Raw genomic sequence first — 27,727 nt, forward strand, 5'->3', positions numbered from 1 at the left:
TCAATCGTTTTCTAATTTCCATGAATCAAAAGTGCTATTATCTACCTTTTAATATATATAGGTGCTTAATAAGTCTACACTGAACAAATGAATGTAAATAAATAGTATATGATCAGACAGAAGAAATCACTCATTTTCTGACTCTGTGTGATATCCACCTCAATTGACTCGATTTTTACAGAAGGAATAATTACACTATCCATTCCCTGTGTCACTTCAGATAATGTCTCTGGTCCGCCAGGTTTTTTTGCCCCGTTTAGTTTTTTACTTCAAAAGAAGATATGTGCAGTGTGCATAGGAATTTGTTCATAGTTCCTTTTTTAAAACTATAGTCCGGCCCTCCAATGGGCCTGAGGGACAGTGAACTGGCCCCTCTTTAAAAAGTTTGAGGACCCCTGCTCTATACCATCTTGAGCTCTGACGATAGTCATGCATTCAATAAATGTTTACTAAAAGTGCACACTAAATAAAGTGTTGTTTGATACACAAAATACACCTAAGAAAGATTGGCAGTTTTCAACTATTTGAAAGAGACTAGATGAATCTCAATTGTCCAGCTCTAGCTTGTCACAAAAAAGCAAAACAAAACAAACCCAGGTCATTTTCTGGGCTACAGTTCCATAAATCATGGCATGTCAGTCCAGAAATTAAAGATGAAATAGAACCCTTATGTTTCCACAGTAACTGGAAAGTGCTATAATTTAGTTACAGTAAAGACAAGTCATTTCAAGCTGGGGTGAACAACACTGACAATAATCACAGCTGTCATATTCTTTACCTGTTTAAAATGGTCAGATCAAGGGGCAGTCTACTTATTTCCGGGTGGAGTCTTCACATTTCCTGGCTTGTAAAACAAAAGTAGAAGTATTAACCAAATTGGAAAAGAAATAGTGAAATTTCTCAAATGCCCACCCTTAGTATTCAAATTCATTCAATCTTAATATATAAATTTGATCTTGAAGAGATAATGCGAAGCAACTGATTTCACAATAAACAGGAAAAGTAACTATGACAAAGAGGTCAGAAGGAAGTAAAGTTCCAGTAATCTTCACTGCACAGAATCAGCCAGTAAATTGTTTAAAAACAAAACAAACAACCCACAGAAAACAAGTCAACAGTGAAAAGATTTCTCATTTACATGGAAAAGGATTTATTATTTCATGTCACCTTCCTCGTTGGAGATTCCCTGCTCTAGACTGATGTTGTGGGCTGTTTTACACCGAGAATGCCCACAAGGGGCCAAGTCACAAAACGTGTTTACTCTGAGCAAGGTTATAATCTAAGCACGCCCATTCTGCTGGGCCATCATTTGGGAACATGTACTGAGGTCATGTCATCCATGAGAAATGGTGTGAGAAACTTTCTGCTAGGCAGAGTTCAGGTGCTAACTGTGTAAGGCCTTACTTTTTTTCCATCTATCTTTCTGGAAATTACTTCAGTGAGACATAACTTATATCCAAGATCGGAGCTTTCCAGAGTTGGCGATCTAAAACACACTAGGCTACAGAGGCATGGACAATGGGGCTGCGTGTCTGCGGCGCAGACTTGGGGAAGGTTTGTGGGGTTCTCTTCTCTCGGAGTTTTCCATGAGGCAAAGGAGTCAGAAAGCGGGACCATATGACGAATCCTGTAAATTCATGGCAGGGCTTCTAGGCAACTTTGGGCCCTACTGGCGTGGTTGAGAAATGACCTAGCAGTAATCACACATCTTCCTTTTCCTAGGCTATACAGAACCATTTCCCCAATATAATTAACCATCCTAGATGGAAATTATGTGATCACCCCATTGTTTTAGACTACATGTACTTGATGGTGGAGTTCTGGAGAACGTGGTCAAATGTTTTCCTTGGTAGATCATAATTACTACCCAGTCACACTCGTCACTCCCAAGGAAGCTCTCCAGGAAACAGTGCCCTTGTACCTTACCCCTCCCCCCTCCTCTTTCTCTTCCGGAGCCCCTCTCCCACTCACACACCACAGCCCCTTCTTGGTATTGCTTAAACTTGCCAAGCTCCTCCCTGGGACAAGACCTGTGCAAAATGTATTCCTCGCCTTGAAGTGTGCTGAATGGTTTTGCTATCTTCTCAACAACAAAGGCTTCTTTAAAAAATTAATTTATTATCATTATTTTTAATAATCATTTTATTGGGGGCTCTTACAACTCTTGTTACAATCCACACAAAAATTGTATCCGACATATTCGTACATATATTCCATCCTTCTTTCCAAGACATTTACTTTCCACTGAGCCCTTGGGATCTGCTCCTGTTTTTTTCCCCTCCCTCCCTCCTCTCCCCTCAATCCTCGTGGCCCTTTGATAAATTGTAGATTGTTACTTATTTTCAAATCTCACACCGACCGCTGTCTCCCTTCCCCTCTGGTTTCTGCTGTTCATCCCCTGGATGGGGGGTGTGTGGTTGTGCGCCATTCATTGAGATCAGGTGGGTTTTTTTTTCTTGGTGGTTGTTAATGCGTACCTTGACCTACATTGTTAAGTCCCAATTCTCTGCCTGGTTAAAGGCTGCCCATCTCTTAGGATGAAAGCCTTCCCCTGTATTCTACCCTTCGATTCACACTGGAACCTTTTATTTGCTTTCCTAGTACCTCTGCACCTCCATATTTGTGTAATTACTTCACAAAGGCTCGAATCCTTCAGGAATCTGTAAGCTTCATGAAAGCACAATGTCCTGGGGTCTCCTAACACACAGCGTTCACGAATATGTTGAATAGATGAATGAAATGGAATAAACACTATGGCTGGGGGTGTGACTGCAATGCAATGAATTGTTTAATATGGTTCTTTGAACCTTAGCCTTAGTTCCTCCTACACGCCAATCTTAATTTTCTTTTGATGGATCTGGGTAGGCAGGAAGAGGAAGACACTGATTGGCTTATGTGACTTGGCTGTGAGTGGATTATAAGACGGTTACCTGTGATTGCCCCCCTGCTGGCTATAAACGGAGTCATCACAGCTGCAGGAAAGGAGGGTCTCACTATCAGCGAAACACAATCGCCAGGAGAGGAGCACTGCATTTGGATGCTCAATTTCCTGCACAGCGAACCTCCTTGCTCCAGGAGTCAGCTTTGATCCCACAGTTGTAGGAGCAGCAGCAGAGCCAGAGTAGTGGATTTCCCAGCCCACACAAGTAATGCTCGGTGCTTTGGGCCAGAAGCTGGCTTGTGGAGTGCGGTGCCTTCTGGCACTTATTTGGGGGAGCTGAATTTGCTGATGCACGCTGCGTGCCTTCAGGTTGAGGCCTATGTCACAGTGACATGTCCTCTGGAAATTAACTGGCAGCCCCCCAAAAGCTGTGTAACATTGCAGGAGCAGGACAAAAGCCAGGCTGAGAATAGCGACCAGAGACAGCAGAAAAGAAACTGTCCCGACTGACCAGCTGTGTCCTGAGCGCTCCACACCTGAAGTAGGTAACTCGTTAGTGTCCCTAATCAACCCCATCATTGTGAGCATTGCCTGTAAGTTGTGTGACCAATGCAAAGAGTTACAGAACCCAGCTGACAAGGAGCGGGTGCTGTGGGAGACAAAGGAAGAGAAGTAGTAGTGTGCTGTGGGAGACAAGAGGAGAGAGAAATGGAAAGTAAGAGAGAAAAGGACGCTTATAAAGTACGTTAAGAAGCAATGATTAACCAAAAGATTGGTGGTCTGCACCCACCAGAGAGAAAGATTAGGCTGCCTGCTTCTGTGGAGACTACAGCCGCGAAAACCCTATCGGGCAGCAGTTCAACTCTGTCCTGTAAGATCGCTATGAGTCAATTGACTTGGCAGCAAGGGTTGGGTTTAGTGGACGGGTAAGTTTAGATAACCAAGGGCAAAAATTAGATCTGGCATAAAAACAATGTTGTCTCTGCCTAAATGTATTGTAGGTCTGAATTCCCCTCACATGATACTTTGCAGAGTACTTCAAACAATATTCTTAAGTAGTCTTCTCACCCTCCCTTCCCTACTAGCACCTTCACCTCCAAAGTAGAAAATGTTAGATCAATAAACTTCTTACCACAATTTAAAAAAATGTTTATAAGCTTTTGTAGCTAAGAAAATGAGCATACAGGAAACATTCTGTTGACTGAGGAAAACCGTTGCTAGGAAACACTTTGTTTATATACCACTTATAATAAAGCATGACCCTTGAACAACCTAATAAAATATTGAGTCCAGACACCCTATGAACAAATTAGATCCCTCTGGCAGAGACCATCTGGACATCAGGAAAAACATCATCACCTGACTTCAAAAGAGAGTTCCTGGTTTAGCCCAAGCCAGAAATTACATTTTAAAAAAGTTTCAGCCAGAGAAACACTGTTATTAAAATATCTTATAACTCAATCTCTTTATCATCCTTTTCTAAAGCATATTTGGATTTAGTTTTAAATTTCTGTTCTCACCATGTTCACAAGCATGAATTACAAATTGTTGGCAAAACTGCAACTTAGAAAAAAATCCACAAAATTGATTTCTCAATGATATGTACTGCCCTGTGTAGGAGGATGTGAAGGCAGATGTTTGAGCCATAGCAGTTCATTGAAATGTCAGGGCACCTAAAAATGTTGACTGATTTTGATCAATTACATAAATCCTTCAGAACACTGGTTTTGAGTCCATCTAGTTGATTCTGACTCATAGCGACCCTACAGGACAAGGGACAGGGCAGATCTGCCCTGGTGGGTTTTCGAGAGAACTTTTCACGGGAGTAGAAAGCCTCATCTTTCTCCCGAGCTGTGGCTGGTGGTTTTGAACTGTTGACCTTGTGGCTAGCAGCCCAAGGTAGATCCCACTGCCCCACCAAGGCTCCTTAAGAGCACAGCACTCCAGGCCAAGTTCATAGTAAGGACTTCGTGAGCCCTAAGTGGCAGTTCTGTTCGACTGAAAGCCACTTGACAGCAACATGTTTATCAAATATAACAAGTCTCACAACTTTTTTTGATGTGGAATTAAAAGATAAGGATGAGTGGCCCACTAAAGAACCCAGTGAGGGACTGACTGACTGACTCTCTCTCTCTCTCCTCATTCTACTAACTCTCAGTCGCTCGCTCGTTCATTCACTCTCACTCACCCTCCCACTAACTCACCAACTCACTCTCTCACGCACTCAAAAAAAGAACCCAGTGAGCAGCCCTGGTGGCATAGTGGTTACACACTGGACTATGATCCAGTTGGCAGTTTGAAACCACCAGCGGCTCCACGGAGAAAGAGTTTTCTCCTCCTGTGAAGAGTTACAGTCTCAGAAACCCACAGGGCCAGTTCTACCCTGTCCTATAGGGTCATTATAAGGAGGCATCAACTTGATGGCAGGAAGTCCTGGAATGGTGACTGTGTGGAAAAGGGGAATTAAGGCTGCTCATCGGCTGACCTTAAAATAAGGAGGTGGCTGTGAAAGGCAGGCAGGAGAGAGAGGTGTCAAGACGTAGGACTTGACAAGGGCTCTACCAGCCAAGGAATACTGTGGCTGCTAGAAGCAGGGCGCAGCTCTCCGCCGACAAGAAAAGAGACGTTGGTCCTACAGTAACAAGCAATTAAATGTGTGCACAGGGTGCTATTAAGCAGCAGTTCTCAACCTGTGGGTCGCAACCCCTTTGGGGGTCGAATGACCCTTTCACAGGGGTCACCTAAGACCATTAGAAAACACTTATTTCCAATGATCTTAGGAACCCAGACACCACTCTCATCTATGCATCTCCAGGTGGGTCGGTCCACCCACATGCAGATACACCCACATACGAGTACCCAGTGTGAAGACTGCTACCCATGCTACACCATGCTTCAAGACAAAATTTCATTTATTTGTCATTAGAAATAAATATTTCACAATATATAATTACATATTGGTTTTGTGATTCATCACTATGCATTAATGACGTTCAATTTGTCACAATGAAAATACATCCTGCATGGACATTGGGCCTCCACTCAAGTATTCCCTCAATGCAAGAATACTTTATTCTATTAAACTGGCATTCCATGATGCTCACCTTCCCGACACAATCGCTGAAGACAAAGTGGGTGCATAAGCAAATGTAGTGAAGAAAGCTGATGGTGCCTGGCTATCTAAAGATATAGCGTCTGGGGTCTTAAAGGTTTCAAGGTAAACAAGTGGCCATCTAGCCCAGAAGCAACAAAGCCCACATGGAAGAAGCACACTAGCCTGTGTGATCACTAGCTGTTAAAGGGATCAGGCATCATCAGAACAAAAAATCTTATCATTGTGAATGAGGGGGAGTGCGGAAGGGAGACCCAAAGCCCATCTGTAGGCAATTGGACATCCCCTTACAGAAGGGTCGCAGGGAGGAAGGAGCCAGTCAAGGTACAGTGTAGCAACGATGAAAAATACAGCTTTCCTATAGTTCCTGAATGCTTCCGCCCTCCTCCCACTATCATGATCCCAATTCTACCTTACAAATCTGGCTAGACCAGAGGATGTACACTGGTACATATAGGAACTAGAAACACAGAGAATCCAGGGCAGATGATTCCTTCAGGACCAGTGGTGAGGGTGGCGATGCCGGGAGGGTAGGGTCGAGATGGGGGAACCAATTACAAGGATCTACATATAACCTCCTCCCTGGAGGACGAACAACAGAAAAGTGGGTGATGGGAGAAGTTGGACAGTCTAAGATATGACACAATAATAATTTATAAATTATCAAGGGTTCGTGAGGGAGGGTGGAATGGGGAGGGAGGGGAGAAAATGAGGAGCTGATGTCAGGGGCCTAAGTAGAAAGCAAACGTTTTGAGAATGATGAGGGCAACATATGTACAAATGTGCTTTACACAATTGATGTATGTATGGATTGTAATAAAGAATTGTAAGTGTCCCTAATAAAATGACTTTAATAAAAAGAAAATACATCCTGCATATCAGATAATTACATGATGATTCATGACAGTAGCAAAGTGACAGTGATGAAGTAGCAACAGAAATAATTTTACGGTTGGGGGTCACTACAACATGAGGAAGAGTATTAAAGGGTCACACATTAGAAATGTTGAGAACCACTATTCTAGAGCCTCCAGAAGAGAGATAGCCCAGCACACACCTTGAAGTAGTTCTTAACTTCCGACCTACAGAGGGCTGACAGTAAAACCGGATTGGCTGAAGCCCTTAAGTGGCCGGCAGTTTGCTACAGAAGCAATAGGAACTGAAAGTGCTCTTTGACAGACTGAGGTACCCTGTGATTCCATTTTCCAGCCACAGACATTCTCAGGCAGAGATTAAAAATATGCAGTGTCACATGAACAGTACTTGGCACCTATCATGTGCTGGAGTCTGTCCCCATTTTAGGTCTTCCTCACATGGATCAAATTCAATGACTCATCAAAAAGAGCCACAGGAGGCCTTGCCCTAGTTTCCAGGCCTTGAGAAATCGCCCAAGGTGTCAAGGCCAGTGACAGGCCGAGTAGGACCCTGGTACCCCTGGCCAGAGCCCACATCTTAACCACCATGCCACGCTGGATCCCACCAACTTGTATTTCTGATACCAAATAGTATGCCTTTTTCTTTCTCTTTTTTAAAAAAGTAATCTTTCTAAATCATTCAACTTACTTTCAGCCAGACAGGGGAGGCTTATTGAGAGCTGAGGGATTTTGACGAGAAGAGAACACAGGCCACGTTTACGCAGGGAGGTGGCTGCTGCTGCCCTTTTGCTTTCCTGCTGAGGCAGCCAGAGACTGGCTAAAATTTGACAAGCTCAGCTGTAGAAGCGCCGCTCAGTTTTCATGTCGGTAACAGGTGTGTTTGTGTATCAGACCAACAGAGGACATTTGGGGTTCCATTTTTAGCTTATTGTAACGAGAGAGGGGGCTACAGAAGGCATATGAAAAAAATAGGTATCATTTAATTCTATTTTCCCAAGACCTTTTGAAGCCTCATCGTACACGTAACAAAACTCAATGCCAATTCAACAGTTTCCACGTGTACAATCCAAGGACCGTGCAACTGTCACGTCTAGCCCTTCCCAAGTTAGCCCACCTCTGGGCTTATTTATGTCTTCGCCTGCCCTTTAAGGAATTACTCACATTTTTCTTTTTAGTTATTGCTGACCTTTTCTAGAGCGAACCTACAATTCTTTCGTACTAATGTATAACATATTTATAAAAACCTAGTGAAAATGACATTTACAGATACCTTGCTGTGTCCATAGCTGAATAACAGACAACTCTCCAAGAGCCAGCTGTGACCCTGAGGCCCGACACTCACTCCTGGCCTCCAGCTCTAATCCTAGACCTTGTTTGGGGTGGAACAATTCTGAAAGGGTTTGCGGTTAGCAGTGAAATAATCAATGCATATTTGCTTATTTTTCAGTAGGCTCCTAAAAGTCCAATAGGCAGGAGCCCTGGTGGCAGGGTGGTTACGAGTTGGGAAACTCACAGGAGCAGTTCTTCCCTGTCCTACAAGATCGCTATGAGTCGGCATCAACTCAGTGGGAGTGAGAGAGAGTCAGAGTGAGAATCGGAATGGAAAAAATCAATACTTTCAACATTAAGGGCTTTGGATCATCAAAAGACATCAAAGTGGAAAAAGAAAATAATAGTACTAATACGCTAAAATGAGAGAACCTATGTGTAAACACACAACCAAAAAATACCAATATCTAGAAAGAAGATAAAGAATCCTTAGAGATCAAAGGAAAGCCAAAAATGTCCAAAAGATATGAGCCAGCGTTTCAAGACAAAACCAATAAACATGTGAAAGGATGCTTAACCTCATTCGTAATTAGAGAAATGTAATTTCAACCACAATAAAAAGTTCTGGGAACATCTTGAAATGCCAGATACCGAGAACACTATTACAGATTACTTGGGTCATGTCAAAAGGACTCAGAGCCAACTTTTATGGGCCAAAGATGGGAAAATTTGAACTTTCAAGTCAGAATTACATCGAAACTCATCCAATATGCTTACAATCAACAAATGATTTTTGAAAAAATCTTTTAAATCACAACCTAATTGGTAACCTTCTGAGAATGAGAAGGAACTGAGTTATTTTTAAAAACTAGATAAATAGAGAGGGGGGGGCAAGTGTTTGTCCTGACCTCCTTATATCAACTCTAACTGGATAATTAGATACTAAATAAGGGAAGATGACTTCGAACAAACCATTCCAGCTCTGTGTACGAAAGAGTAGTATGTTCTGCAGTCCCACTGGATTCATGGGTCTAGGCAGTGAGCATCAAGAGCTGCTAACAAGAAACATGAAAAGTATACTTCTTTCTGTGCCTTCTAATGAAACAACACGCTACCATTTACCATCATGGCACAGGGTTCAAATGCCAGCCTCTGGACCCAGGTATCAATTTGAAGGAAAGACTGAGGGGCACAGTAAGCTGCACCACGGTGTACAATCAGCCGAACTCACACGGCTGGAAACGCTACAGGCCCAAGTGCCTCGTTCTTTAACAGATCCATGGTAAGGAAAAATCTAAGGGTGGCAGTGGTATCTGTAGATGTGGGCGGATAAAGCATTACTTGACCTCAAGCAATTTGAATTTCATCCTTGGCTCCTAAACCCTTGGAGTTTACTGAGTGCATACGTACTGTTGCTACTGAGAGGAGCCCAAGTAGTACAATGGGTTAAGCATTGGGCTGTGACCCACAAAGTTAGTGGTTTGAATCCCTTAGCCTCTCCTTGGGAGAAAGATGAAGCAGTTTGGTCCTATAGAGATTTTCTGTGCAACAATTTCCTATAGGGGCTCTGAAACTATGCCAGTGGTGTAGGTGGGGTGATATCCAGACCTCACGAATTTTCCCTGGGGCCGACAGACCTCAGACTTCCTAAAGTCAAAAGCTCCACAGGTGTGCTGGCTGGGGAAAGAGATTGATGCATGCCGAAGAGTAATGCATCTCGGAAGTCTCCCAGACCGCATCCAACAAGTGTCTTCATTCATAGCCTTTTTTCTTCCAAGCAAACTGATTGTAGACTATAGCACTTTCCATGAGTTCTGTGAATCGTTTGAGCAAATTATCAAGCCCAAGTAGTGATGGAAGACAACAGGTTAGAAGAGACAGAAGCAAAGGGAGAAACTCTGAGCATTAATCAGCATCCTAAAGGGGTAGAGGTCAACCCTGACTATACAGACAGCAGGTCAGAAGTGAGGTTGTCCTGTAGACTCCTTTGTGGGGTGGTGTGAAGGATGGTGTCCTCTAACGCACCTCACTCTAGGCGGCTAGAGGCAGAGAAGTGCTGTTTCATGACATCGTAGAGAGGAAAGAAAAGTGGGTTTTGATTTATTTGACTTGAAATTATTACACGCCTCAAGATCATTGTTATTGTTAGGTGCCAGAGAGACAACTTGGACTTAAAGTGGCCTCATTACCAGAGCAGATCACCAGGTCTGTCTCCTGCAGAGACCGGGTGAATTTGCAAAGCCAACCTTCAGCTAGTAACTGAGCACGTCCCCAATGCATCAACAGGGCTCTGACTCGAGATTGAGAGAGACTTCGAGGACATAAACTAAAGTGAAAGGGAGGAACACTTGGATAATAAAATCATGAAGCAAGAGATTACTATGAAATTCAGGATACTAATTATTTTGGGGGGTAAAGAAAGGGACTGTTTGGGGACCTTTAGGTGGCTGGTAAAGTCCTAACTTGGCTGGGCCATGAGTCAGTAGTTTAATGTAGTTATGCTGTAATTTGGCAGTTATGTAATAATATCGTCATCCTTCATTTATGTGATCTGCTACAGTGCAATGACCTTCATGATGTGACTGTCAATGAGCCCCAATCAAGTGAAAGGAAGTTTCCCCATGGGCGTGGTCTGCATCAAATAGATATGCATTATTTAGAGCAAAGTTCTCTGGCTTTCTGTTCACTCTGGATAGACCCTGCATGCCATTCTTCATCGGCTGATCCTTGGTTCATGAGACTTGAGCCTGCTGCCTAGTGATCTTGGGTTTGTCAGCCTCTGCTAGGAGTCAGCATCGACTCAATGGCAGTGAGTAGCTGTTGTTGGAGTAGTTAGTAGTAGCAGAAGCAGCCACAGCAGCCGCCTCTGCCACCCGTAAGCCATCAGCCTGCCATCTGCTCTGCTGATCTTGGATTAGTACCCCTGCAGCTTTGCGAGCAGAAGAATCTAGCCTGATGTCTGACCCACAGACTTTAGATTTGTCAGCCTCTACAAACGGTGGGAGTCATCTCCTTGAGCTAAATCCATCTCTCCTTTTTTCTCTATATATACATAAGCCTCATTGACTTTCCTTCTCTAGAGAACCCATCCTGACTGTATACTGTGGGATAAACAATCTGGAGGAGAAAGCAACGGAACCAACGGTTCCAGGGGGACATGGGAGAGGGGGAGGCGGGGAAAGGAAGTAGGTGTTAATAACCGCAGGGACAAAGGAACAAAAAGCGAATCAAAATCGATGGTGAGGAGGGTGTCGGAGCCTTGGTAGGACTTGATCAAGGGCAATGTAATGGAGAGGAATTACTGAAACCCAAATGAAGGCTGAGTTTGATAGTGGGGCAAAAGGAAATTAAAGAACTAGGAGGCACAAGGCAAATAAAGGCATGTACATATGTAAATATATTTATATATGAGGATGGGGAAATAGATCTATGTGCATATACTTATAGGTTTAGTATTAAGGTAGCAGATGGACACTGGGCCTCTACTTAAGTATTCCCTCAATGCAAGAACACTTTGTTCTATTAAACTGGCATTCCATGATGCTCACCACCTTCCCAACACGATCACTGAAGGCAAAGTGGTGCATAAGCAAATGTGGTGAAGAAAGCTGATGGTTCCCGGCTATCAAAAGATATAACGTCTGGGGTCTTAAAGGCTTGCAGGTAAACAAGTGGCCACCTAGCTCAGAAGCAACAAAGCCCACATGGAAGAAGCACACCAGCCTGTGTGATCACGTGCTATTGATGGGATCAGGTAGCAGGCATCAAAGAACAAAAAGTCATATCATTGCGAATGAGTGGGAATGTGGAGTGGAGACCCAAAGCCCATCTGTAGGCAACTGGACATCCCCTTACAGAAGGGTCGCAGGTAGGAGACAAACCAGTCAGGGTGCAGTATAGCAACAAAGAAGCATACAACTTTCCTCTAGTTCTTTAATGCCCCCCCCCCACCCCACTATCATGATCCCAATTCTACCTTACAAATGTGGCTAGACCAGAGGATGTACATAGGAACTGGAAACACAGGGAATCCAGGACCAATAAATCCCTCAGGACCAATAATGAAAATAGCGATACCAGGAGGATAAGGGGATAATGGGGTAGAAAGGGGGAACTGATCACAAGGATCAGTTATAACTCCCCCTCCCTGGGGGACGGACAACAGAAAAGCGGGTGAAGGGAGATGTCAGACAGTGTTAAGACATGACAAAATAATAAGAATTTATAAATTATCAGGGGTTTGTGAGGGTGGGGGGGGCAGTGAGGGAGGGGAAAAATGAGCTGATACCAAGGGCTTAAGTAGGAAGAAAATGTTTTGAGAATGATGATGGCAACAAATGTACAACTGTGCTTCAAACAATGGATTGTGATAAGAGTTAAACAAACCCTCTATAAAATAATTTATAAAAGAAAAAAATTAAAAAGACTGTACACTAGGTAATAGTGAGAATATATATGGTAACTTTCCTGAGATTGATAATGGTATCTCAAATTCATGGCCATCAAGTAGATGCCAACTCACAGTGACCCTCTAGGACAGGGTAGAACTGCCCCTATGAGTTTCCGAGACTGTAACTCTCTAGGGGAGTAGAAAGCCCATGTTTCTCCTGTGGAGCACCTGGTGGTTTTGAAATACAGACCTTGAAGATCCCTTCCCAACGCATAACCACTACACCAATAGGGCTCCTGATAATGGTCTAGGGATTAAAAGAGATTGAATTTGTCTTTAGGAAACACATACTGAATTAGATATGGGTCAAAGTGAACAACTAGTTCTCAGATGGTTCGAGGGGGAGGGGGGAATGTGTGAGCGCATATGTGGAAAGAGAGAAACCAAATAGAGAAAAGTGTTCCGTGAATGAATCCACTGAAGAGTGTAGTCACTGCTTCATTCTTGTAACTGTTCGTTAAGTTTGAAATTTTTTTAGAAATAAAAACTGAGAAAATCTGGAAAAGGCTCCTAAGGGCCAGCAAAGATCCCTGAACTAACTACAAGCTTTTCTCTTGTGAACTGTTTTGTTCTGTTCTTTGTCAGTAGTTTGTTTTTGTTGTTTTCTTGTCTGGTTGTATACTGTTGCTTTGTTTTCCTCTGTCTTGTTTTCCTGCATGTTAGTGTCTCCACAGGTCTGTCTGAATAGGACAGGCTGGATGAACTATCTGGAGGAAAAACAACGGGACCGACAGTTCCGGGGGGACTTGGGGTGGGGGGGTAGGGGGGTAAGGAAGTGGTGTTAACAAACACAGGGACAAGGGAAAAACATGGGACCCCAAATGGTAGAGAAGGGGGAGTGGCAGGCCTGGTGGGAAATGATCAAGGGTAAGGTTGCTTAGAGAAGAGGTATACTCTAGCCCAAGTGGCGACGAAGCATGGTAGTAGGGCAGGAGGAAAATCAAGGGAGATGGAGGAAAGAGCTAGGAGTCAAAGGGCATTTATGGAGGTCTAGACAAAGACATGTGCATGCAAATATATATAGGAGGATGGGGAAATAGATCGATGTGTCTATATTTATAGGTCAAGTATTAAGGTGGCGGAAGGACCTTGGGCCTCTACTCAAACACTCCCTCAATGCATGAATACCTTCTTTTATTAAATTGGAACTCTATGATGCTCACTCTCCCGACACAACGGCTGGAGCCAAAGTGGGTGAACAAGTAAATGTGGTGAAGAAAGCTGATGGTGCCCGGCTATCAAAAGAGATAGTGACTGGGGTCTTAAAGGCTTGAAGATAAACAAGCGGCCATCTAGCTCAGAAGCAACAAAGTCCACATGGAAGAACACACCAGCCTGTGTGATCGAGTGGTCCCGAAGGGATCAGTTACCAGGCATCAAAGAACAAAAAATCATATCATTGACTGCACACCTCCATGATAGGATCGCTGAAGACAAATGGGTGCATAAGCAAAGGTGGTGAAGAAAGCTGATGGTGCCCGGCTATCAAAAGAGATAGTATCTGGGGTCTTAAAGGCTTGAAGGGGAACAATCTAGCTCAGAAGCAAAAAAGCCCACATGGAAGAAGCACACCGGCCAGTGCGATCACGAGGTGCCAAGGGACCAGGTATAAGGCATCATGCAAAAAAAAAAAAAGATATAAGTGTGTGTATGTATGTGTATATGTGTGTATATGTATATATGTATATATATACCATATTAAATGAAGGGGGAAGTGCAGAGTGGAGACCCAAGGCCCAAGTGTCGGCCAATGGAGATCCCCTCATAGAGGGGTTTAGGAGAGGAGATGGGTTAATTAGGGTGCGAGGTAGTACCGATGAAGAACACAGCTTTCCCCCAGATCCTGGATGCTTCCTCCCCCCAACTACCATGATCCGAATTCTACCTTGCAGGGCTGGATATGGCAGAGGCTGTACACTGGTACATATGAGGGCTGGAGGCACAGGGAATCCAGGGTGGATGATACCTTCAGGACCAAGAGTATGAGGGACGATGCTGGGAGAGTAGAGGGTGAGTGGGTTGGAAAGGGGGAACTGATTACAAGGATTCACATGTGACCTCTTCCCTGGGAGAGGGACAGCAGAGAAGGGGGGAAGGGAGAATCCGGATAGGGCAAGATATGACAAAATAACGATGTATAAATTACCAAGGGCACATGAGGGAGGGGGGAATGGGGAGGGAGGGGAAAAAAAGAGGACCTGATGCAAGGGGCTTAAGTGGAGAGCAAATGCCTTGAGAATGATTGGGGCAGGGAATGTATGGATGTGCTTTATACAATTGATGTTTGTATATGTATGAACTGTGATAAGAATTGTATGAGCCCCAATAAATTGTTAAAAAATAAATAAAATAAATAAAATAGCATCTAAAAAAACTGAGAAAATCAACTTTTTTAAAATTTCATCTGTTTTTATTGTCTGTATTGTTTTGTTTTGTTTTGTTTTTTTTTTAACATTTTATTAGGGGCTCATACAACTCTTATCACAATCCATACATATACATACATCAATTGTATAAAGCACATCTGTACATTCTTTTCCCTAATCATTTTCTTTTTTCCCCCTTTTCTTTTTTTACATTTTATTAGGGGCTCATACAACTCTTACCACCATCCATACCTATACATACATCAATTGTAGAAAGCACATCCGCACATTCCCTGCCCCAATCATTCTCAAAGCCATTTGCTCTCCGAAAATCAACTTCTTACATACCACCTCACAAAGAAAATTTATTTTAAAGCCACCAGACTAGCAAAAATTCGGGTGTGTATGTGGGTGTTGCCTCAAGAGAAATGGAACTACTTTGGAAAAACACTTGATATCCTGCAGTAAAACTAATGATACGCAGATTCTATGACCCACGAATCAACCCCAGGCTTGAGACACTGCTCAGCAACTCCTCATGACGCACGTACGAGGATGTTCACAGCGGTGGGTCTCAGCAGGGATAGACTGAACGGACTTCCTCACTGCCATCACGTCCGTTCCAACTGAGAGCAACCCTAGAGGACGGGTTTCCCAGACTACTCACAGGAAGAGAAAGCCAAGTCTTTCTCCTATGGCTGCCCTTGTGAGCAACAATTAACCATGAAGTCTCCAGGGTTCCTGTGGGATACTGAAATCCGCCCAATTCCTCACCAGCCCAGGTATTTTCCCCACAAAGAAATATCTGACACTAATGAAAAAGCACAAATGACGTCCATCACCATATGGAAAAGGAAACCAAATAAGTTGCAGAATAATACACTCCATTTATGTCACCTATAGATATTTACATTTTGGACATTTCTATTATAAAAGCAAAGAAATAGGTAAGTCCGATTACAGTGTTTTAAAATACACACAGAGTTAAACCCCGAAGAAAAGTTTCAAGAAAAGCAATGGGATAAAACAACACAAAATTCTGCGGCAGCGGGGTCGGGGGACATGGAGTATCACATGGAGAGTTTAGAAGACAGGAGTTAATTTCCTGTTTTGATGGCTGATGAATACATGGCTTCCAAATGACAGACTGGCAAAGGGACTTTAAAAAGTCATGGCAAAACTCACATTAGCTTTCAGTTTCATTTTTCCACTAACTTGTCAGAAGCTCGTTGGATATTATGTATTCTTTTTTACAAACAAGCAAGCCTTAGACCACACCCCTGATGACAGTATGTTGGGACACTTCTAGCATCTCTTCACCAAGCTAACAAAGGGTTCACTTGGGGGCGTCAATGTCTCTTAAACAACCAGTGAAGATGGCGGAACTGAGCATACACCTCAACCAACCGTTACTGGTGGAAGACTCAGTGTCAATATTTGGAATTCATTCCTCAAAGAGCAGAGGGAGGTAGCAGAGTGGTACAAAGCCAGAGGTTTGTTTAGGGTCCTTGAGAGTCAAGCCCCCCCCCATGGGAAAAACAATGGACAACCAAGCCATTATTTATAGCTCTGTGCCTCTCGGGCCTTGCTGGAAACACAGTGTCCACAAATGTCTTAACTATTTACAAGCAAAAGCATGTCTCTTTCTGCTACAGTGTTTCAGTACGAACAGTTATGAATTAGGTCACACCTAATCAAGACCAGTAACTACAGTCTGACTTGAAAAACAATTTCTAAATAAGGCAAGAAGAAAATCACCTTCGTGAAGCTCCGTTCAGAGACAGGCTCTCATCTTTATCCAAAAATCTTAATTTTTTTCTCTGCCTTTCTGATGGCGCTTGCTTTTCACTTTGTATTTTGGTTTTGCCCTTTCTTCATTTCCTTACTAGATTATTAACCATTTCATATACTTTCAATAAAATATGCTCAGCTTTACAAACCCCCAAAGATTAATGGTACAGGGTAGCTTAACACTTTGCTCTCGTTAAAACAAGTCAGTCAGGGTGTGATGTAGCACCGATGAAGAATACAGCTTTCCTCCAGTTCCTAAATGCCTCCTTGCCCCCCAACTATCATGATCCGAATTCTACCTTGCAAGTCTGTATAGAGCAGAGGATGTACACTGGTGCAGATAGGAACTGGAGGCACAGGGAATCCAGGGCAGATGATCCCTTCAGGACCAGGGGTGTGAGTGGCGATACTGGGAGGGTGGAGGGAAGGTGGAGCAGAAAGGCGGAACCGATTATACGGATCTGTATATAACCCCCTCCTTGGGGGATGGGCAACAGAAAAGGGGGTGAAGGGAGACGCCGGACAGGGCAAGATATGACAAAATAATAATTTATAAATGATCAAGGGCTCACGAGGGAGGGGGGGGCAGGGAGGGAGGGGAAAAAAAGAGGACCTGATGCAAAGGGCTTACGTGGAGAGCAAATGCTTTGAAATTGATGAGGGCAAAGAATGTACGGATGTGCTTTACACCATGGATATATATATGGATTGTGATAAGAGTTGTATGAGCCCCTAATAAAATGTAAAAAAAGAAAAGAAAAAAGAGTTGTATGAGTCCCTAATAAAATGTTTTAAAAAACCCAAAAACCAGAAGCCCACAAAACCCAACAAGGGGTAAAAGATCCAAATAAAAACAAAGTGACCTCACTATCAAACAATTCCTGGAATCTAAGTATATTTAATCTTGAATCCAAGATTAGACCTTCTGCTACTTTGAAGAAGAGCTGGTAGTGTAGGAGGTTACACATTGGGCTGCTAACGGCAACTTCACTTCAAATCCACCAGCTGCTCTTTCAGGTTCTCTGCTCCCGTGAAGAAACCCAAATGGGCAGTCCCACTGTCTGTCCTATAGGGTTGCTATGAGTCGGGATGGACTGGATGGTAAGGGATCTTGTTTGGGGAGGGGGTGTTGCTATTTCTTATTCTAAATTCATGCTAAGTCTTTAAATATAGGCAGTTCCTGGGTTACCAAAGAGATCTGTGTGAGGGTCTTTAGGAGTTTGCAGGTAAGTGGAAATAGGTGCAAAAGGTTATTTAGCTTTGGTGCAAGACAGGAGCCCTGGCAACAAACAGGTTGTGCGGCTTGAACCCAGGTTTTGGAACAATTTACAGCCTTGGAAACCCTAAGGGGCAGTTCTACTGTCCGATAGGCTCACTAGGAGTTGGAAAAACTCAACAGCAGTGTGGGTGGGTTAGCGCAAAAAAAGGCTGAAGCTTTCGCAACTGCTTAAGAGTGGCACAAGCAACAAGGGAAGGTGATTGTTGTGAATAATTGGCTGTAAGTAGGGGCTGTTTCAGTTGTTGCAGAGGGCGATCAAATTTACAAAACATTAAAGGGCAAGAGCCCGAAGGGCAGGACTGCCTGCAGTTAGCATCTGTGACCTTCCACTGAGATCCAAAACGGTCCTGGGAGTAAACAAAGTGGAGGGCATTTTACATTCACAGTAACTCTCCGGAAGGCAAAGGCATGAATGCCTTCATGGAAAGAAATGCCGTGCAACTCTGAGCTAATTAGAAATCTTTACCATCCCTGCTCCTAGAAGACTTGCATATAAATGTAATCACGAATTTTTTTTTCAAACCACCACAAAAAGCTAGCTTATGTGATTTGCACCCCTACCTCAGTCCAGTGGCTTTGGCCCGGCTGTGGAGTTCTCGACCACTTACAGACAGTGGTTTTCCAGGGAGAGGCTCCCTGCCCTCCCCAGCCCGCCGTGGCTTTGGTGTACACCTGTCTGTGGTCACGCCAGGGTGAGCTCTCAAAGGCGCTGATCTGGTCTCACTTCCCCTACTTCTTTCCTTTCCCACATAAAATCCACTGTAGACGGGTGAAGGAATTTTTTAAACAGGAAAGAAAGCTTCCAAAAAAAATGTCAGGGAAATGAAAAAAAAAATTATGTGTGTTTACTCTTTCAAGGGGACTGCCAAAGGACACTTGATACTGCTATAGAACTTCCTACTAAAGAGCCAGTTCAAACAGGCTCCACAGACTAATTCCTTTCGAAACCACCCCTGTCAAAATCTGTCTTCAGATCTCCTGGGGAAGTAAGATTATTTATGTAAACAATGAGGTGGGCCTATGATTTATTCTAAAATTAGTACTTCCAAATTCCATTTCAAGATTCTGAATTTTGGTTTTTGAAACAGTTCCTTTTCCTTTTTTTGAAAGGAATATTTATATTTGAAAGAATTGGAGTCAAAATAAATTTCCGTCAGTCTAGAAGGTAAAAGGTTATCTGCTGTTAAATGACACCTCCTTGCTTAGCTGGCTGTGTACCCCTGAGTGCTTAGAGGAGACCTAGTCACTTGTTCTGTACTCATTCCTTATGAAGGGAGGAAAGAATGTTCCCGAAAACCTGGACAACAATTTAATCAGCTGTGTGTCAGCTGCCAGAAGAGATGAAAGATGACACTCTCACAATTATACAAGCTCCTCTCTCTGCTGCTCAGCCGAGAGCACATAGAAGGTGGGCTGGGGCTGACGGCTGGATCCCAACACGCCATGACTCAGGCGCAAAGCTGGGCCCAGTCAGATTTCGGATGCACATACACAGCACTGCTAAAGACCAGAAGGGCCTTGACAGGTGGGCAGGGATCTCTGTAAGTACTCTCCGCTGGAAGCCTGGTGTATTCCCTGTGAGTTCCGTTTTTATAAACTACACTTGGAACAGATTATAAATGTAAGAAAGAGGAAATCGTGGTCTCAGGCTGGTGTGGGACACATTTTGTGGATCACCTGGTCACTACTGCTGATAATACTCCACTGCTCAGACTTCCTACCATTTGTCCAAGGAAAGTCACCAGCAAATGTGACCTGGAGGCAGAATTCAAACCAAGCAAATAACACAGCCAGCACGGCTATTTACAACCCCCCAGAGTAACCACACATTAAAATTGAAAGGAAGATCATGAAAAAGATGCTGCTCACCTTTTGAAAGTTCTTCCACAAATTTTCTGCGGCTATGTATCCTTGCAAACTCCAGTCATATAAGACTTCCCCGCCAGCCTAGAAACAACAACACAAAGATCAACTGCTATTGCAAAGATGAGGTGTTCGGAGGACAATTTGATTTCCTTCTTTTCCTGTGTCCAAAAAAACCCCTGTATTGAACCACACCACAACTGCTGGAAGTCTTGGGACAGACACATGAAAACTGTGCGACCTGGGGTAATGGGAGTGATCGAATATGAAGAAAAAATAATCTAGTTATTTATAATTTACACTTAACAATGATTTCCTATGAATTTCCAAATTTAAAAATTTTTTTAAACACAACAAAAACATAGATCCTCTCTGATGGAGGAAAATCCGACCTGGAAGACTTGTACCTGCCTTATCTAGTACTCTGTCTTGCACGTAACAGTCACTTGACATTTACTATGGTGAAAATAGACCATTCATTTTAGCAGTTTAAGAACAGGTAGACCCAATGAATATGCTCCCTGTTTCCCTAGACACCCCTCCCCACCAAGAAAAAACCAAAACAGTTCCTATATGGACTTGGGGGTAACAATCCAGAATGCTTTAAAAAGATCTTTTTAAGTTGAAAATTTTCAAAGAGATTTTTTTAAAGTATTGAACCCAAAAAAAAAAACCAAAAGCATCCTGGGGATTTGCAATCATTAGTTGTATATACATATGAGGAAGAATAATGCTGATGAGTTCCTCTCACTTAACTATTTTTATCCCTATTAGCTGCTGTCCAGTTGGCCTCCAACTCATAGTGACCTAATGCACAATGGAATGAAATGCTAATGCAGTCTTGCACCAGCCTCACGTGATTGGCGGTGGATTAGACCACTGTGATCTACATAGGCTTTTCATTGGCTGTTTTTTGGAAGTTGAGCACCAGGCCTTTCTTCCTAGTCTTAGTGTACAAGTTCCACTGAAGCTGTTTAGTGTCATAACATGTTATGCCTCCACTGATAAATGGATGGTGGTGGCACATGAGCTACATGGGTGGGAAAATCCAGCTTTGATTTCCCACATGGAATGGGTGGCATCTATCCTGGAATAATACGCAACTGTCCTCCTCCCATTGAATAGTACTCCAGCTTTCTGAAACCAATGATTCTTCTCTTCCTAATTGTTATAATTGATCTGTGTATAGAATTTTAATTTGCAGAGCACTTGCACATCAATTATCTCTACTCTGCAGAACAACTGTGATCTGCAGAAACTGTAAAGGACCATTCAGAGGCCAAGTGACTTGTTAAGGTCAAGCCACTCATAGGCCCAGTAGTCTTTGGCATACGTTGCTTTCTTAGCATTTAATGTTCTAAAATATGTGATCAGCAGACATACTGAGCATTAACCAGCTATATGGCCTGGCTCTGGGTATGTTACATTACTGAGTGGAAAGTAACATTTTCCATTACCCTAAGGGCTTTTCTTATAGTATTTTATCTAAATACCACTGAATAGAAAACAGATTATAGCAACTTAAGTTAGAGTGTTTATAAAAGAGAAAATTGAAGTGGTAAAGTAGGCACAAAATAACACTTAAAAAATTGGGAAAACTCTTTAAATCACCGACTTTTCACATCTCATGAAAATAAAGCCAATTGTTTTGTTCTGACTTTTCTAGGTACAAGAAAAATGAAAGAGAAAAACTTTCCAATGACTTCAAAAATAAAGAATGCAAGTTAAAATCCCTATCTTGGTTGTGAATATGAATATTCTTTGGCAATATATGTGGGGGTACTTAAGGTTAAATAAAAAAATCCCTACTCTGGGACTAAAACAATTAGTCTAGTGCGCTGATGGACTATGCAAACATCAATCTCTATAACCCTGGAACCAGCAGAACTAGAATGGTGCTCAGCTACCACCACCAAGTGCTATGCAAAGGATCCCATTTGAAATTCCTAGATAGAGTTGGAGAAAATGTGCGACAAAACTCAAAATCGTACGAGACCACATTTACTGGTCAGGCAATGAGCGGAAGAAACCTTATGACTATGGTCCTTAGTCATCCCTCGGGTCTGAAATGGAACTCGCTGCCGTGGTTCAATTTTCAGCCAAACGACTGACACTAGGGAACAGTAACACTAGGGAGGTACCCACACCTCAGAATAATGTACCACCAGAGCTCCCAAGGGCAACGTTTACTCAAGGACAAAATTCAGAAGGCTTACTAAAGGAGGCGAAATGGAAACAGGAAACACAGAGAGGAGATGAGGTAAGTGATGTGATGCTAGAGACATTGCAATCAGGGACATGGAACAAACGGTATATGAATTGTTGAATGGAAAACTGATTATCTGCGCTGTAAGCATTCATCCAACTCATAAAAAGATGTGTGTGTGTGTGTTTAAAAGTATGTGGCCAAAAGGAAGGTAAGAGAGAAAAGAGAGAAAGCCAAAAGCTTCTGCAGAGGAACCAGGATCGAGAGGAGGACTTTCTAGACTAAGGAGCCTGGAGTATGTTTGTAGAGATGGCAGATGTAAAAGAACAACGGTACTTATTGAAGTAGAACTCTAAGAAGGAGAACAGAATAGAAAGATCATCAGGGTTGGAAGGGATGGTCTGAGAAAAGCCACTCCAGGGCAAAGACAAAAAGGAAGACAATAAGTTACAGAAACAACTTCAAAATTTTCTTTAATGTAAATGAGCTAAGAGTTTAGAATTCATAGGACCTCCTAGAGCAGAGGTTCTCAACCTTCCTCATGCTGCGACCCTTTCATATAGTCCCTCATGTTGTGGTGACCCCCAACCATAAAATTATTTTCATTGCTCTTTCATAACTGTGATTTTGTTACTGTAATGAATTGGGTGAACCTGTGACAGGGTCACTCGACCCCACTGTCCTAGAGGATCGTAACATCACCTTCCTTTGGTAGTTATTTGCAATGATTTTCCATGTGCTCTGCAACCCCACGGTTAAAGTAGAATCTCTTCAATGGATAGCTTGCTGTAAATTAACATCTAAGTCACTTCCCACATTATATCTGGTTTTCTGTAGTAACATGTTTAAGACCATACCACTTTATGTTGAGAACTGAGATGGAAGTCTAGTCACCGAGGAGAAATGAACATGTCCTCATAGACATTAACAGATTGTCAAACACAAATCAGTGTCCTGTTGAGTGGGAGATGACACTGTGTGAAAGCAGAATATAGCCACAGCAAAGAGATGGTGGCTAGTTAGAACAAAGGACAGAAATCCCAGGAAAAGTATGAAAACATTGCTCAAAAGCTTTTTCTTTTCTGTACAGAAAAACGCTTAGTATTACTTTCTAGAACTAGAAAAGCTCAGTTTAAAAAGAAGTTACGTAAATATGTGATAAATACTATTAAGCTGCCATTATTTTACTGCAAGTTTATTGAAAACAAAAACATCATATTTTTACAAGACTGAGAAAAACTTCCTGGCCAAAGAATCAGTACATGCTACAATGTAAAAGTAAACAACCAGCCTTTTAGGAGGCAGCAAATCATCACCAAAGTTGTACTTTGTTCCTTAAAATAAATAAAGGACTCTCCTCAGCGAGACTAAAATTGTTTTAGGAAACCTGTACAATTTCAATTAATGGCTTGACTAGTGCCCACGGACCTGCCAACCTTGTAACATCCTCTAGAGATTAAGGAAAACACAACCCATCTTGGATTCAAAGGTCAGAGAAACAAAAGGACAGGCCCAAAATTACTCTGAAAGACAATTTAAGTCATATGAAGAAAATGCATATAGACACACACATCGAGAGAGAGAGAGAGAGAGAGAGAGAGAGAGAGAGAGAGAGAGAGAGAGAGAGAGAGAGAGAGAACGTCAAAACTGTCGTGAGAGTCAAGCCAGGATTACAATGGCAGACTATTCACTCACGTAGCCCACTTGGATACATACTAGTTATGGGCCTGGCAGAGTTCGGTACTGGGCTGAGGAAATGGCGTGCGGGCCATGTCCAACCTCCTCTAGCCGCATGAAGGGACAAGGGCATCCAACTCCAGAGCTGCCCAAGGATCACTTCGAGGAGGCAGATGTCAGGACATGCTTCGACCCTCCTTTCCCTGATTCTGACATTAACTGTCTCTCCCACGACACGACTTCTCTGCTGGATCCTATAATCCATCACACTGGCCATACAGAACTCACAGACAAGACTCACAGTTAACGGGGTTATTAAGGAAGTTAACAAGTTATAAAGCAACATCAAAAAAACATTAAGTACCGTATATACTCGAGTATAAGCCAACCCGAATATCAGCCGAGGCACCTAATTTTACCACAAAAACTGCGTAAAAAATGTGCTGAAAAACTTGGCTTATACAAAAGTATATATGGTAGATAATTCTTTGGTCCGCAGTGCCTGTCCTCAGCCATGTCAGTTGGCCCAGTCCCCAGTCACATGGTTCCTTGGCCTCTGCCCTGCTCCGGCAAGTGTTACAAAGCTCCTTGAACACTGACAAATGCCCAAAGGCCCCCACTCTGCAAGCCAGACTCCTGCCCAAAGGCACCCAGCTGTATTCCTTCTGTGGGCTGGGAAGCCCACTTTTCTCTGTGTGTCTGTCTGTGCTATTGCCATGGCCCCTTCTTCATGGCCTTGGCTATCAACCACCTCTGCACAAGTAGCTCAGGTGAGTCTGGCTCCTCCTCCTGTTCGTCACGGGATTCTCTCTTCCTGCTTTCTGAGATAGCTTCTTTTATACTCAGCAGAATGCCCAAACTACAATCCCCTCATCAGTCTTCTCCACACTTTATTCGCATGCTCCCCCTCAGTCATTTGCTGGGAGTTACACAAACTATGGGCAGAGGGTCCTATCAAGTTACTTCACGCCACTGCATGGCCACATACTAACAAACAACCAAAAGACAAGCCTTTTTGACCCTCATGGAGTGCTAACTAGCAGAGGCCGCTGCCGGGACTGAATTCTGGCAACTGCTGAGCCGAGGGACAACAAAGGGGTGTTTGGGATGCCCTCCCCATACCGGCGTCACTGACGCAGGATTTTTAGCATAGAAACCCGTTACTAGTGCTTACCAGGGGTGGAGGAGAAAGGAAGTATTCACGGTTTGTAATGCACTGAAGTTTCTTGTTTTCAAACTTTGTATTGTGAGTTGGGCATGGGTTTACAGAACATAACCATTTTACATTCCCCCCACATTTTGTTTTATGTCATTGCCTGCAATTCCCACCGAATAACATCATGTATTCCACTGCCTCCTTGTTTTGCTTTTTCAATTCTCCTTTCCTAACCGCCCCTGCCTTCTGAACCTCGTCCATGGTCAAATGCTGCCCTTCTGATCACAATGGCTACTGATTCTAAGGAGCTTTTACCTTCTTAGTGCGGTTCCCCTTGGAAGCCTGCCTACTGTTTGGTTACACTGACGTGCGGCAAGTTATTTTTCAGACCTGAAGGGTGATAAGAGCCAAAGTCTTGGGGGGAGGGGGGGTCCACCAGTCTTCTTTCTGACCAGACCAGTAAGCCTAGTCTCCTATGAAATTTGAGTTTTGTTCCACATTTTTCTCCCATTCTATCCACGACCTGAGTTTGGGCCTATGGGACTCGAAAGGTTGCATTGAGGGTAAAGTTGTACAGCCAATTCATTTAATTGTGGAAATTAAGACAACACCTGTAAAAAGCTGAATTAGCCAACACACACACACAAATGGGAGGGGGTTTAACTGCTGAAGCTGCCTCTATGTACAACCAAACATCTCATAGGATTTGGTTCCTTAGTTTGGTGGTTTAGGGTCCTGGTTTCATGAGGCATCCCAGTTAATTGGCCAAATAACAGCTTATTGTTTCTACTCGACCTCCTAGTCCACTGCCTAGTAGTTCCTGGGCTCTGAAAAGCTTAAAGTGGCCACCAGAGGCACGACAATTGGTCTGTACTTGCCAGAGCACCAAAGGAAGAAAGAGAGCCAAGAGGCGGCGGCAGATGGAGAGAAAATGTGGCTAACGGCCTCCATGAACAACTGCCTAGTTTGCCATGAGACCAGAACTCGATGGTGCCTGGTTACCATGACTCACCTCTGTGGAAGACTCTTGATAACATTAGGGACAATGCAACCCAGAATTTCAATTTCTCATAGAAACCTGCCTTGTCTGGAGCCATGAAGGCCGGATGCACTCTTGAAACAACGAGCCTAATGTAATCTTTATGTAATCTTTAACCCCCAACAACCCCCTGGGGTGGGCCTTCTTAAAACCAATTAGCCTAAACTAGTAACAAATGCCTGTCTTGAGCACTGGGCTTTTTAAAGATCTCTAGGGGAACAACAGCAACAGCAGCAATTAGACAGGGAACTTAGTGGGCAATGAGTTCATGCTCATAGGGGAGGAAGATCTCAGCAAAGGAGGGTTAAGAATGGCTGCCCAACTCCAAGTGTCATCAAGGAACTATACACGCAGAAAGGGCTGAGCTGCTGTGGGCTTTGCTGTGTATATTCTCGACAATAACAAAATAAAATATTTTCGAGAAAAGAGCAGACAACGGAGAGCCCTGAGAAAGGTTCTCAGGAGAGAGGCCCACGTGCCCCAAAGTTGGTGCCAAGAGCAGACAAGGTTGGGACCGATTGCCCAGAGCTCATTCTGTACGTGAAACTCTAGTAGAGATGGTTGTGACCACGAAAGTTGTCACTGTTGGTAATAGGTGCTGACGAGTTGATCCCTACTCATTGGGACCCTGGGTACAAAAGAACAAAACATGGCCTGGTCCTGCACCATCCTTACAAATCTTGTGTAATCCATCTCCTGGATGGCCTTCCTCTTTTTGGCTGATCTTATTTCTTGACCAAACATCATGTTCTTCCCCAGGGACTGGATTGCTCTTGATAACAAGTTCAAAGCACATTTAGTCTCATTAGCCTTGCTTCTAAGAAACTTTCTGACTGTACTTATCTCAAGACAGATCTGTTTGTTCTCTTGGCAGGTAACATCTTTGTTTTACAACATTTTAAAGAGGTCTTGTGCAGCAAATCTGCCCAATGCAAAATATTGTTGGATCTCCTGCCTGCTGCTTCTATGAGCACTGACTGCGGATCCAAGCAAGCCAGAATCCTTGACAACTTCAATCTGTTCTCCAGGTACCATGATGCTGTCTACTGAGCACTTTGAAACCTCAAGTCTCTATCACTGTCTCTGCATGTCTATCTAGATAAGATAGGCGGGATAAATAATTCGAGACGAAAACAACGGGACCAATGGTTCCAAGGGAAACGGGAGAAGGGAAGTCGAAGAAAGGAAGTGGGAGGTGTCAACCAACCCAGGGACAAGGGAACAAGTGAACTAAAATCAATGGAGAGAAGGGAGTAGGATGCCTAGTGGGGCTTAATCAATGGCAATGTAACAGCGAAGAATTACTGAACCCAAATGAAGGCCGAACATGAGAGTGGGACAAGAACTAGGAAGCAAAGACATTTATAGAGGTCTAAATACAGGCATGCATATATGTAAATACATTTATATATAATAAGGAAATATATCTATGTACTTATATCTATATTTTAAGTATTAAAGTAGCAAATGGACATTGGGCCTCCACTCAAGAACACAAGAACACTTTGTTCTAAATAATCTGGCATTCTGTGATGCTCACTTTCCCGCCACGATTGCTGAAGACAAAGTGGGTGCATAAGCAAATGTGGTGAAGAAAATTGATGATGCCCAACTATCGAAAGATAATAATAGTGTCTGGAGTCTTATAGACTTGAAGATAAGCAAGAGGTCATCTAACTGAGAAATAACAAAGATAAATATGGAGGAAGCACACCAGCCTGTGTGATCATGAGCTGTTGATGGAATCAGTTATCAGACATCTA

General features: G+C 43.2%; 1 protein-coding gene across 2 annotated transcripts in view; it reads right to left on the reverse strand.

Moving 5' to 3' along the window:
* APOO (apolipoprotein O) overlaps positions 1 to 27,727 on the reverse strand; it is a 168,321-nt gene that overhangs the window by 107,809 nt on the left and 32,785 nt on the right. For both annotated transcript variants that reach the window (XM_075539177.1, XM_075539176.1), the window contains exons 7-8: positions 19,893 to 19,970; positions 779 to 844 (exon numbers count right to left, since the gene is read on the reverse strand). In XM_075539177.1, the coding sequence (XP_075395292.1) occupies positions 809 to 844; positions 19,893 to 19,970 (114 nt within the window). In that variant the 3' untranslated portion in view covers positions 779 to 808. The remainder of the gene's footprint in view (positions 1 to 778; positions 845 to 19,892; positions 19,971 to 27,727) is intronic.

The sequence above is a fragment of the Tenrec ecaudatus genome, chromosome X, assembly GCF_050624435.1.
Source record: "Tenrec ecaudatus isolate mTenEca1 chromosome X, mTenEca1.hap1, whole genome shotgun sequence".
In the NCBI taxonomy this organism is placed as follows: Eukaryota; Metazoa; Chordata; class Mammalia; order Afrosoricida; family Tenrecidae; genus Tenrec; species Tenrec ecaudatus.